Source organism: Marmota marmota, unplaced genomic scaffold (genome assembly GCF_001458135.2).
Source record: "Marmota marmota marmota unplaced genomic scaffold, marMar, whole genome shotgun sequence".
NCBI classification, from domain to species: domain Eukaryota; kingdom Metazoa; phylum Chordata; class Mammalia; order Rodentia; family Sciuridae; genus Marmota; species Marmota marmota.
In genome coordinates, this window is record NW_026000260.1 from 78,488 (window position 1) to 90,849 (window position 12,362).

Below are 12,362 nucleotides of genomic sequence, written 5' to 3' on the forward strand. Positions count from 1 at the left end.
ACAAAAAAAAAAAAAAATGGTAAAGAACCTGAACAGACATTTCTGAAAAGACAGATAAATGAGCAACAAGTATATATGATAAAAGGCTCAACACCACTAATGAGGGAAACGTAACCCAAAACCACGACTTACCTCCTCACTTTTGTCAGAGTAGCTTTATAAAAAATATGAAACATAAATGTTGGTGAGGATGTGGAGAAAACCTTGTACGTTGGTGGTGAGAATATAAATTAGTACAGCCATTATGGAAAACAGTATAGAGTTCCTTAAAAAAATAGAACTATTGTATAATCCAGCAATCTTGCTACTGGGTATATTATCCAAATGATACAGAATCAGTACAAAGATACCTACAGTCATATGTTCACTGCAGCATTATTCACATTAGCTAAGTAGGGGCTAGGGAGTGGGGTGATATTTGCCAAAGGATACAAATTTTCACTTAGGAGGAATAAGTTCAAGAAATCCATTGTACATCATGGTGACTATAATTAATAAAGTAGTTTGTGTACTTGAAAACTGCCAAGAGTACATTTTGGTGTTGTCACATTAAATAAATTAAGTATATTAATGTATTGGTGGGCTTGTGTTACCATAATGAAATACCTGAGACAAGTTATTTTATAAAGTTTATTTAGCTTAGAGTTTTGGAGGCTGAAAGTTCAAATGGCATAATGCAGCCTTGGTAAAGGCCAGCCTTCAGTTGTTATCACCTCCTGTAGCAGGCAGCAAAAGCAAGAACCAAGCAAATGATAACTTCTCAAATCAGATCAGAGAGAAGCTGGGTGGGGCCAGACTCACTCCTTTTATAAATTCTCCTGAGAACTACCTTCAGAAGGCATGACCATGACATCATAGCAGAAGTACATGCAAGAGGGAGAAATCACATACCAAGACAAAAACAAAACAAAACAAAAAACAGATATTCAGGGACTAGGCTTATTCTTCTTATAACTCACATAAAACATATAGGATTCCATAAGGAGTACATTAATCTTGTCTAAGGGCAGTAACTCTAATGACCTAATCATCTTGCACTAGACTCCAGCTATTAAAGGATCCACTACATGTCACCAATGTCACACTGATGATCAAACTTCCCACATTAAACTTTGGAGGACACACTCAAACCATGGCACCCCACGAGGCAAAAAAAATGCCACACAATCACCCAAAACAAAACTGTTTTAAAACCATAGCCAAGAGGCATGATCTTAGGGGATTGGGGATGCAGCTCAATGGTAGAGTTCTTGTTACGGTTAAAGCATGATTTTTTATAAACAAACTGCTCATATATACTGTGAACACCAGGTCCATCCTTTGGCTTAACGTGTCTATAACCATATCTGACATCAGACAAGTCAGAAGGACACAAATAAAAGTATGTTCTTTAACTGAATTTCAGTTTTCATATGCAGAAAAACCCTAGGCAATCTGCTAACACCCAAACAAAATGAGCTCTGTGCACATAACACATGAACCAATTTTTCCATCCTTTAATATTTCTAATTTCAAACTGGCAGCATCTCACAATTGGTCCTGTAAGCAACTCTCCCCAGGTACAGAAAAGAATATTAACATACAAAAATATGGTTAATTAGCAGGCCTATGTACTCTATGACACTGGTTGTACTGATCCTAACCTGGACAGAAATGCTCCCATCTGGCCTTTTAAAATACATAAACTATTACTACCTTTTCTGCAGAGGCAGTTATTAGTTAGCTAAGGGACCTTACAAAAGGAACCAAAAATGCAAGCGGACCAATATAAAAAACAGGGCCATGATTATGCAATACATAACAGGTTAGGTGGGATGTTCCAATCTCCATTCTCCTACAAGGGATAGAACTGACCTTGGTTTAGCTTTCTAGCTCAGTTCCCTGAAAATCAGCTGTATGACTAAGCAAACCTGCTTTTGGTAGAATGCCCTGCATCCAAGTGCAAAGAGCTGTAAATGATCATAAATATCTGCTAGGCTCCACAGCTTGGGCTCTTTGAATTCGTGTACTAATTGTTCCTACCCTTGTCCCTGGTCAGGACTCAAAGACACTATAAACACAGGACTGTTAAAAAGGGGAGTAGTCCCTTATGGACTCTACAGCTAGAGTTGACACATTTTGGGTGTTTATTTATATTTGCTGAATGATTGATTTTTGCCCTGCATCCTTCTATGTAGTCTGTGGGAACTATTGTGATATTTCCCATGGAGGCAATGTACACTTAAGTTGCCCCGGCAAGTTCCCTGACCTTCACAAAGTAAAGTGGTGCAAGATGTGGTCCTTCCAGGTCCTGGGAGTTTGTATAGTTGAACCCAACCAGCTATGATGGGTGTTGCACACACATCAGCAGTCTTTAGAGACAACCCCATCCCACATTAACACCATGCACAGACATGGCTACCAAATGGATTTGGGATTAGAACAAAGGAAGACAGATCTTTGAAATATGGGTTACAACCTTAAAGATATCACAAAGGTTTGGGAATAAATATGGCAAATATACAGAGAGAGGATAATATTTATCCATTAAGAGATTGCACTTAACATACTTAGCCATTAGCTGTTTCTAAAGGATGTGGGTTTTGTTCCCGTTGTGTATGTAATCACTACATGTCTTTATATGTAAGAAGAGAGGTAAGGGAAACAGGGAATGTCAGGAAACACAAATCAAGTGAGTGTGAATTTTTAAAAATGTTACATAAAAACAACAGCTAGAGGAAAGAAAACATTAGTTTCACTTGTGTCTGTTTTAAATTGTCAAATCTGCAAAAGAACATCACAATACTAAGCTTTTAGAATGAGAATAAAAACAATTTTTTAAGTTTCTGCCTGTTGCTCTTAACAATATTTCAATCACTTATCAACATACTCATCAGCCTGAATACTCATCAGCCTCTATATTAAAATTACTCTCTAGTTAAGTCAGTAACAAAATGCTAAAATCTCTGACTCCATTAATTATATTTCTGGTAATCTAGACTCAGGGAAAAATCCTAAATATAAGAAAAAGTGTTTATAAAAACATAAACTGCTAAATTATTTACTTATAATATAAAAATTTTATATACAACCCAAGTATCTAACTAGAAGAGAATGGCAATTTATTATGGCTCAGTCATGAGAATACTAATATAAAACTACTAAAATGATGTGAGTACAACAGCATTATATGATAAGTACATTTCATGTTAAGTGAAGAAACTATGAATAAAATTATAAAGACAATGGGTTGTGGCTCAGTGGTAGCACTGTGAGAGGCCCTGGGTTCAATTCTCAGTACCACATTAAAATAAAGGTATTGTGTCCAACTACAACTAAAAAATAAATGTTAAAAAAATTATAAAGACAAATCAATTCACCTGTTTTTAAAAATCTATATGAAAAAAGAAGCCATAGAAATGTTAAGGAGAACTATAAGTGAAACTTAAACATCTTTTCTTTTTCTGTTTTCTGAATTTTCCCAAATGAACATCTGTTTTATAATGGAAAACACATTACATAGTATCAAGTTTTGTAGTCAATCTTTTGCCCAATCTATTCTCAGTATACTGTACCAATATTAAGCTTAAGGATTTCACATCAAACCAGGTTATGTTATTCTGAAAATGTAAACCACTACAATACAAACAATCTAGCAGAGGCAGGATTTAAATAAATTTCTTTAATTTAACTAGCAGAGCCTAACACCATTATTGACATATATTGGGTGTTTATTTATATTTGCTGAATGATTAATTTTTGCCCTGTAATTCATCTCTCTAAAGAGCTTTATTTCTTGGTATTTCTTGCATTACCTAAAAATATTTAGTTTAGCTCTATATGAACTTTTAAGAAGTTCACAGAAAATCATTCCTGTTCTAATATTAACAGGGACAATTTGTACCAATATATTTACCATAATAAAATTTGGAGAAAATAGCACTTGCAATAATTCAAGATCAAATTCTGAAATACGAGAGTTTAAAATAATGAAAAAAAACTGAATCAAGGAACTCTGGTATCTTTCAGCTTAACCTCTTAATTGCTGTATCCATATTTCTTCCAAAGGGATTTTATGTTGTTTCTACAAATATAAGAAGTCTTGGAACATGCTAGTTATGTATAAGTAAATAAACTCCACAAATACGTGGAAAGATCCATGTTAACTTTAGAAATATGCTGTATGAGTGTTTGTGTAGTCCCCAAATTTTTATGTCGAAATCCTAACTCCCAAGGTAATAGATTTAGGATGTGGGACCTTCGGGTAGAGCATAGATTATAAAGACTCATGAATAGGATCGATCAATGCTTATATTAAAAAAAAAAAAAAATCCTGGCCCCTTCCACCATGTGAGGACACCATGAAAAGGTGCTATCTATGAACCAGAAACTAGACCTCACTAGACACATAATCTGCAAGCACCTAGATCATGGGTTTCCCAGTCTTCAGAAATGTGTAAGATTGATGTCTGCTATTGATAAGCCACCCAGTCTATGGTATTCTGTTCTAGCAACCTGAACAGATTAAGATAAAAGAGAATCTATGAAAAAAATATCATGACACAGCTTCAACATCAGTGTTTTAATAATATGAAATACAAGTACAAAACATTGTACAAGTATACTTTTCACTACATGGAGATGGAATAATATATTTTTGTGTTTCTGCCAGAATCGGTATCATCCAGTACTTTCCACTGTACCAATGGCTTTCCCCAGGGATTCTTTTTACTATTCATATACAGTTTTATTATCATGAATAAAAAAGCTCACAAGTTTTTTTAAATCATTGCAAATATTCAAGATGCTTTGGAGAACTGTTATGAAATACAGAATCACTTTAGCTCATGAGCTTTGAAATGGGTAATATTATTTCACATCAGCCAAGATCTCCCTTATATTAGCATTGCAAAGACACTGTGCACTTATTTAGGGTTTTAAAGTATCGTCTCAACTATGAAGGAAGGCAAATTGCCATTTTCTGAAAAGTCCAAATATCTTGATACTTATTGTTTAAGAATAACTCATATAAACCCCACTTAGAGAAGACAATGGCAACAAAGGACCATAAAAGTTCTACAAGTACTAAAGAAAAACAAGTTTACATATACTGAAACTGTCTTTTCTATGTCCAAAGTGGTTGAACCTCATCAAGTACAGGTAAGATCAATCAATAAAGAAAAAGTAAACTGTGCTAGTTCCCAACAGTCAGCCTCCATGGCATACCTCACAGTTTTCGGCCAATTTCAGTTAAAAGTTGTCTTATGACAGACAAAATTATGAAAGCAGTATGAATTTTGCTGGGAAATGTGAAAAGAAAATACTGTAATTTCATAAAATATTTGTAACTTATTTTATTTTTATAAATAAATAAAATGGTGTTTATTTTTAAGGTTTTGATCAGTTGCTGTTAAAAAAAACATTCAAAGTTATGTTACTCTTTACGGATAAATGCTGGAGTATTTAAAATAACATGTTTGAAAAACTGAAACACATTTTTAATTTTCAGCATTACGCTTTGTTCTTGGTAGAATCGTCTTTGTTTCTTCTCTTTACATCCCAATTATAAACCCTGGCCATATCTGCAAGAATTGTCAAAGAAAATGCAAAAGCAGTTCTAAAGAAAACATATACAATGGCTAAGCCTTCAATCACACAATGAATCAAAGACCGAAATCATACGTACACAAATACTGATTATAACTAGGGTTGCCAGCCATCCTGCTATAGTATCAATTGCTAAAAAAAGTAATAGAATTAAATTCTACCAAAACCAAGTTAAGAACTACAATCAACAATTGTCAACTATGGTAGTATATTTAACAAGTACATGCCAGAAACTCTCAATATTTTCTTTTTTTGTTTTGTTGATAAAAGGTCTCACTACATTGTCTAGGCTGTCCTGGAATTCCTGGGCTCAAATGATCCTCATACCTCAGCTGCCCAAGTAGCTGGGACTAGAGCTGTGCACCACTGTGCCTGGTTCAATAGCTTTAAAGACAGTCTGTCATCCATGAAATTTCAAAGATCACTCAGCACATATCTTGCCATATAAGAAATTAGTACAAATTTCAATAACTTCATCTCTTATCCTCTTTAGCTTAACAGGGCGTTCAGTTTATTAAGCACCTATTGTGTTTCCAACTAGACATTATACAAAACCTTGATTTCCAGTCAGTGTTATCAGAGACTGGATGCCCTAACTTACTCCCATGTCTGTACACCATGCTATCTTTTCAAGCTCTAGCAATAACAAAGCTTGCAGTCAATCTTATGATCCCCCCCCTTTTTTTTGGTTCCTGTAAGTCAATGGATCCTGTTTTTCTCTCACATTTAACATCTTCTCCTTTCCAGAAATACCAGTTCTCCTAGGTCCTTGTCATCTCACAGCTGAACGAAGTCTCTCCACATCACCAGTTAAGTGATGATCCCTACACTAGCCCTCAAATTGGCTGCCTTCCCTCACCCACGCACTAAGCACCTGTCACACACTCATGCTACACAATGGAGAAAAGGGCAGCTCCTATACTTGAAGAGCTCATGGTTGCACAAGGAAAACAAAGTACTAAGTTCAAAGGTTCAAAGTGCTAAATAAGCACAGAGGGACAAAAAAATATCCTGAGGGGATTAGAAAATATCAGTGATGTTCTGATGCTTGAACTAAGATATGAAAGATAAAGGAATACCTGCAGGCAAATAAGGGGAAGTCATGCCAGGTAGGAGAAACAGTGTGTGGAAATGCAAAAGGCATTCTACATTTTAGGGGTGAGAAGACCAACTGGAGTTATTTGGACCCTACTGTGCACTGGGGAAGAATCACAGCAGAAAAGTCAATGGCATGAGGCAAGACTGGCTGGGGACACTTCAGAGTGTCTATATGCATACCTTACATACAATAAACAACCACTGAAATATCATAACCAGAGAACTAAAAATAAGATACATTAATGACTTAGTAAATTCATGCTGGGGATAGCATGAAGGACAGTTAGAAAACTACTAAGTGCATGCTTTAGAAAGCCAGAACTAGAATAACTAATGGCACTGGGCAGAGAGATTTATGAATGAAATTTGACAAGAATCTGGTCATTAATTCACTCTTAGTAGTGAGGAAGAGAGATATGTGAAGGATAACCCTCCTCACCAAGGTTTTTGTCTTTAAACATGACAGGAATAGGAGGAAGATACACATCAGAAGAGAAAGGCAAAGAGCTTGACCAGAACACCCCACCTCACTTCTCTGCTGATGTAAATTCTATACTTCCTGTTTCATCTTCTCAACAAAGCCTTCCCTGACCTAACTCCAGTTCACATCTCTTTTCTAAACGTCAAATACCCTTGGTGCTACATATATGAACTTAACACTTTGCTATGACATTATCATTTAGCTCTTTGGCATGTACAGTTTTAATACAGAAAGACTTTGTCACTCCCTGCTCACCCCGCCCCACTGATTTCTCTATCTTATATGGGTTAGAACAGTTACAGGAACACAGAAGACTTTTAATTTATAAATGCTTATAGAATTAAACTATCCAACTAGCTATAAAAGTGTTAGGAAAGTATTCAAAAGAAAAATACTCAATCACCAAGGTGAATTTGCTTTTTCCAAATGTTCACATTTCAAATTTCTTGATCTACCTATAAAGTTACTCATGTCTAAGTTTCAAATATGTTATTTCCTATAACATCTACAACCTCACAATAGCCTTAAGGACATTCTTCACATTATTTTTTTTTTCTCTTTGTGTTTTTAAGAAAGGATACTGACTTCTGTAGTAGTAAATTGATCTCGAAGAAAGTCAAGGTCTTCCTCAAGAGAATCAAGATTCTTTGTAGCAGTTGATAAATTCTTTTCCAACAATGCCTGAGCTTCATCAATATCATATTCAAGCATTACATTAGCCTAGAGAGAAAAAAAATCATGATAGTTACTAAACAGTCACATAATACTTTTTAGGTTAAAGCAGGTATCTGAAAAGTATAGCCCTCAGGCCAAATCCAGTCTGCTGCCTTAAACTCTCCTGCCACTGTGGCAGAGCTAAGTGTTGGGGAAAAAAATCATGTGGTTGGCACAACAAAAAAAATTATTATTTGGTCTTTTACACAAGTTAGATGACCTCTGGGTTAGATTCTAGATGCACGAGGGTGCATGTGTGCGTGTGCATGCACAAAACCCTACCTTTCTACTACCTCCATCATGACACTGAACAGTTATTACTTTTGAAAATTTAAATAGTTATTTTTAAGCTATAGATACATTGATTTGAAAGTTTCAAGACTTTTTTTTTTTAATCTAAATTTGATCAGGTAGAAAACAGCTTAACTTTTACTGACCCCTTCCTACTACCTCCTATAGATGCTAGGGGCAAGATGAAGTGATACTGTCAATACTGGGGAAAACAGACTAAATGAGACAACATGAAAGTGTTGCGCATAAAGTAAGTGCAAGATAAATACAGAGGGCTGGGGATGTGGCTCAAGTGGTAGCGCGCTCGCCTGGCATGCGTGTGGCCCGGGTTCGATCCTCAGCACCACATACAAACAAAGATGTTGTGTCTGCCGAAAAAGTAAAAAATAAATATTAAAAAAAAAAATTCTCTCTCTCTCCCTCTCTCTCCACTCTCTCTTAAAAAAAAAAAGATAAATACAGAATAACCCACTCTAATAATTAGAAAATTGTAAAATTCATATAGGACAAAAAGTATTCAATCAAAAATATATGAGCTGGGTGCAGTGATGAAAGCCTAAAATCCCAGCGGCTTGGGAGGCCGAGACAGGAGAATCGCAAGTTCAAAACCAGCCTCAGCAATGGTGCCGCGCTAAGCAACTCAGTGAGACCCTGTGTCTAAATAAAATACAAAATGGGGCTGGGGATGTGGCTCAGTGGCTGAGTGCCCCTGGTATCTGACTCCCTCCCCCACCAAAAAAGTACATGATGGGCTGGTGTGGTGTGTGTAATCCCAGCCACTTGGGAGATTGAGACAGGAAGATTGAAAGTTCAAGGCTAGCGTAAAAAAATTGGCAGGATTGTCAGCAACTTAGTGAGACCCTGTCTCAAAATAAAAATAAAAAGGGCTGGGGATGCCCCCAAAAAACAAATGGCAAATGTTTTCTGATATAAGGTGACTGATTCACAGTTGGGTAAAGAGAGGCAGCATGGGAGGAATTGATGAACTCTAGATAGGGCAGAGGGGTGGGAGAGGAAGAGAAGGGACAGGGGTTTAGCAATGATGGAGGAATGTGATGGACATCATTATCCAAAGTACACGTATGAAGACATGAACTGGTGTGAACATACTTTATATACAGAGATATGAAAAACTGTGCTCTATATGTGTAATAAGAATTGTAATACATTCCACTGTCATGTATTTAAAAAATAAAACCAATAAATAAATAATTTTTTTTAAAAAAAGCAAGGAGAAAATAAACACACACACACAGGGATGCTTTACCACTGAGCTACATCCCTACTCCTTTTACATTTTATTTTGAAACAGGGTCTCACTAAATTGTTGAGGGTCTCACTAAGCTGCTGGGGCTGGCCTTCAACTTGCCATCCTTCTGCCTTTCAACTTCCTGAGTCGATGGGATTACAGGCATGTGCCACCATGGCTGGCAGATTTGCTGTGTTAATAATTCTAACTTGAAATTTGTATTGATATCTTTTATTTAATTTAAATAACATACCTAATGATCATTAAAGACTTATGAATTTTAAAAAAGGGGGCTGGGGATGCAACTCTAGTAAAGCACCCTAGGTTAGATCCCCAGTACCAAAAAAAAAAAAAGGACATGTTGGGCTGGGATTTTAACTCAGTGGTAAAGTGCTAAAGTGCTTGCTTAGCATGTGTGAGGCCCTGGGTTTAATCCCCAGCACCACAAAAAAAAATGTCTTTCCAGAACTCAATTCAGTAACACATACTAAAATTGGAATGATACAGATATTAGCATGGCCACTGTAGAAGGATGACAAGCAAATTCGTGAAGCAGTCCATATAAAAAATAGAGAAAAAGATGTCTTTCCAATTGCAGGCTCCCAAGCTCCCAATTTAATTGTGAGGGTCAATTACTATTGTTTCTTATGATTTATTTTCCAGAAATTGTTGACAAGATGGAATTTCTATATTTATTACTTCATTGTAATTATCCATAACTGTGGTGTTCATTTTGACATATTCATGAATATATAATAACAGTTTGCTCCATTTTGATCCCCAGTATTTCCCCCTTCTCTGTCCCTGATCTCCTTTCTCTACATTATTGGTCTCCCTTCATTTATTTATTTTTCCAATTGGTACATTATAGTTACATGACTGGAATACACTGTGATATATTCATGCATGCACGTAGCATAATTTGGTGAACTTAATTCCCCAGTTCTTCCCCTTTTCCACCCCTCCTCACTCCCCCTTGGTTCCCTGCTTCTTTTCTACTGATCTCCTTTCCATTTGCCTAAGATCCCTTTTTTTATTACTTTTTTCTCTCTAGCTTCTGCATATGAGAAAAACACTCAACCCTTGACTTTCTGAGTCTGGCTTATTTCACTTAGCAGGATGTTCTCCAGTTCCACTCATTTGCTAGCAAATAACATCATTTCGTTCTTCTTTATGGCTGAGTAAAACTTCATTGTGTGTATATACACCACAATTTCTTTATCCATTCATCTGTTGATGGGTACCTAGTCTGGTTCCATAATTCAGTTATTGTGAATTGTGTGCTGCTACAAATATCAATGTGACTATGAGTATAGTATGCTGCCTTTAGTTCTTTTGCATAAATACCAAGGAATAGGACAGCTAGATAATATGGTGGATCTATTCTTAGTCATTTGAAGAATTTCTGTACTATTTTCCAAAGCAGTTACAATAATTTGAAGTCTCCCCAATAATGAATGAGTGTGTCTTTTCCCCCATAACCTCACCAGCAATGGGTTACTTGTATTCTTGATGACTGACATTCTAACTGGGGTAGGATGAAATCTCAGTGTAGTTTTGATTTTCATTTCCATGATTGCTAAGAATATTGAACATTTTTCCATATATCTGTTGGCCATTTGTATTTTTTCTTTTGAGAACTGTCTATTTAGGTCATTTGCCCATTTATTGAGTGGGTTATTAGGTTTTTTTGGTGTTAAGTTTTTTTGAGTTCTTTATTATCATTCTAGTTATTAACTGCACTGGAAGAGTATCTGGCAAAGACCTTCTCCCATTCTGTAGGCTCTCTCTTCATACTCTTGTACAAGTGAAAACTAGAAGACACTTAAAGAGATTTCATTCATTAAAAAAACATTCATCATTCATTCAGCATGTACTCTATGATAAGTATTTCTCCTTAGCCGATTCTCTAAAATATAGCCTTCCCAGCTTCTCACTTGACATCTCAAGAATGACATGCCCCAAACACAACTCCAACTTACCCCATAAACCTGGCTCCTCCCCCATTCTTCCCAAGTCAGTAAACTACACAGCTATCCACCCATTGGTTCAATCCATAGGGGTCATCCTATAAATCCTCTTTTTCCTTTAGTCTACATTCTATCAGCACACGGGGGCAAGATGATTTTATAAATAAGACTGGGAAAACAGGGAGTTCTCTAATAAGAATTAGAGCCAGGGCCCACATCATAGAAGATGAATTATATGGATCAGATACTTACATGGAAATAATAACATCATCAAAGTACTGTGTCTAAATATTTTGTAACACTGGAAAGAAGATAGTTTTTCTAGAACACAAAACCCAGGAACCATAAGCAAAGTCAAAAGACAAACAATGAACAGGAAAAATGTTTGTAACTAATTTCCCCTAACATATATAAATCTTTAAGCAAAAGACCAAGTAGCCCATAGTCCAACAGAAAGCTAGGCAAAGGACACGAGCAGAGTTCACAGTAAAGAAATTAAAAATCTGGGAGTGTAGTTCAGTGGAGGGCACTGTTTATGTGTTTCCACAGGGAGAACAGCAGCCAATTTGGATTCCAGAGAGATTAACTAAAGCGATTTCTACAGACCAAAAAGAAGATGATTTGGCTCAAATCCATAACAGCTGATATCCAGAACTCCTGTTTGGCTATCCTTACATCTGCGACAGTGGTTCTCCCACACCTGGAGGCAAATGAAACCAGGATTTTTTTTTTCCAAGCAGAAAAGGCAAAGAACCTCACCCCCCCACTAGTACAAAGGTCTATCCACAGGTGTGGCTGTATGCTAGACCAGTAGTCAATGAAGGGTAAATCCAATTGCAATGGTACCAACCTAAGACAGGAGGCTGACACCTTGAGGTCAGCTAATCCAATGACGGGTAAGGACCATATGTAGTATTGGACAACCTAAGGCAGGCACGGTCCCTAAGCCACATGCTTGTTGTTTAATTAAACA

The 12,362-nt window shown here is 36.4% G+C and overlaps 1 protein-coding gene and 1 non-coding gene across 2 annotated transcripts in view; one reads left to right on the plus strand and one right to left on the minus strand.

Moving 5' to 3' along the window:
* Window positions 1-4,546: 4,546 nt before the first annotated feature.
* Vbp1 (VHL binding protein 1) overlaps window positions 4,547-12,362 on the minus strand; it is a 34,641-nt gene continuing 26,825 nt past the window's right edge. The window contains exons 5-6 of the mRNA XM_015507533.2: window positions 7,747-7,885; window positions 4,547-5,561 (exon numbers count right to left, since the gene is read on the minus strand). Of these exons, the coding sequence (XP_015363019.1) occupies window positions 5,491-5,561; window positions 7,747-7,885 (210 nt within the window). The 3' untranslated portion in view covers window positions 4,547-5,490. The remainder of the gene's footprint in view (window positions 5,562-7,746; window positions 7,886-12,362) is intronic.
* On the plus strand, window positions 9,879-9,986 carry LOC125614277. The gene has a single exon (XR_007344884.1). It is a non-coding gene; the product is annotated as a U6 spliceosomal RNA (small nuclear RNA).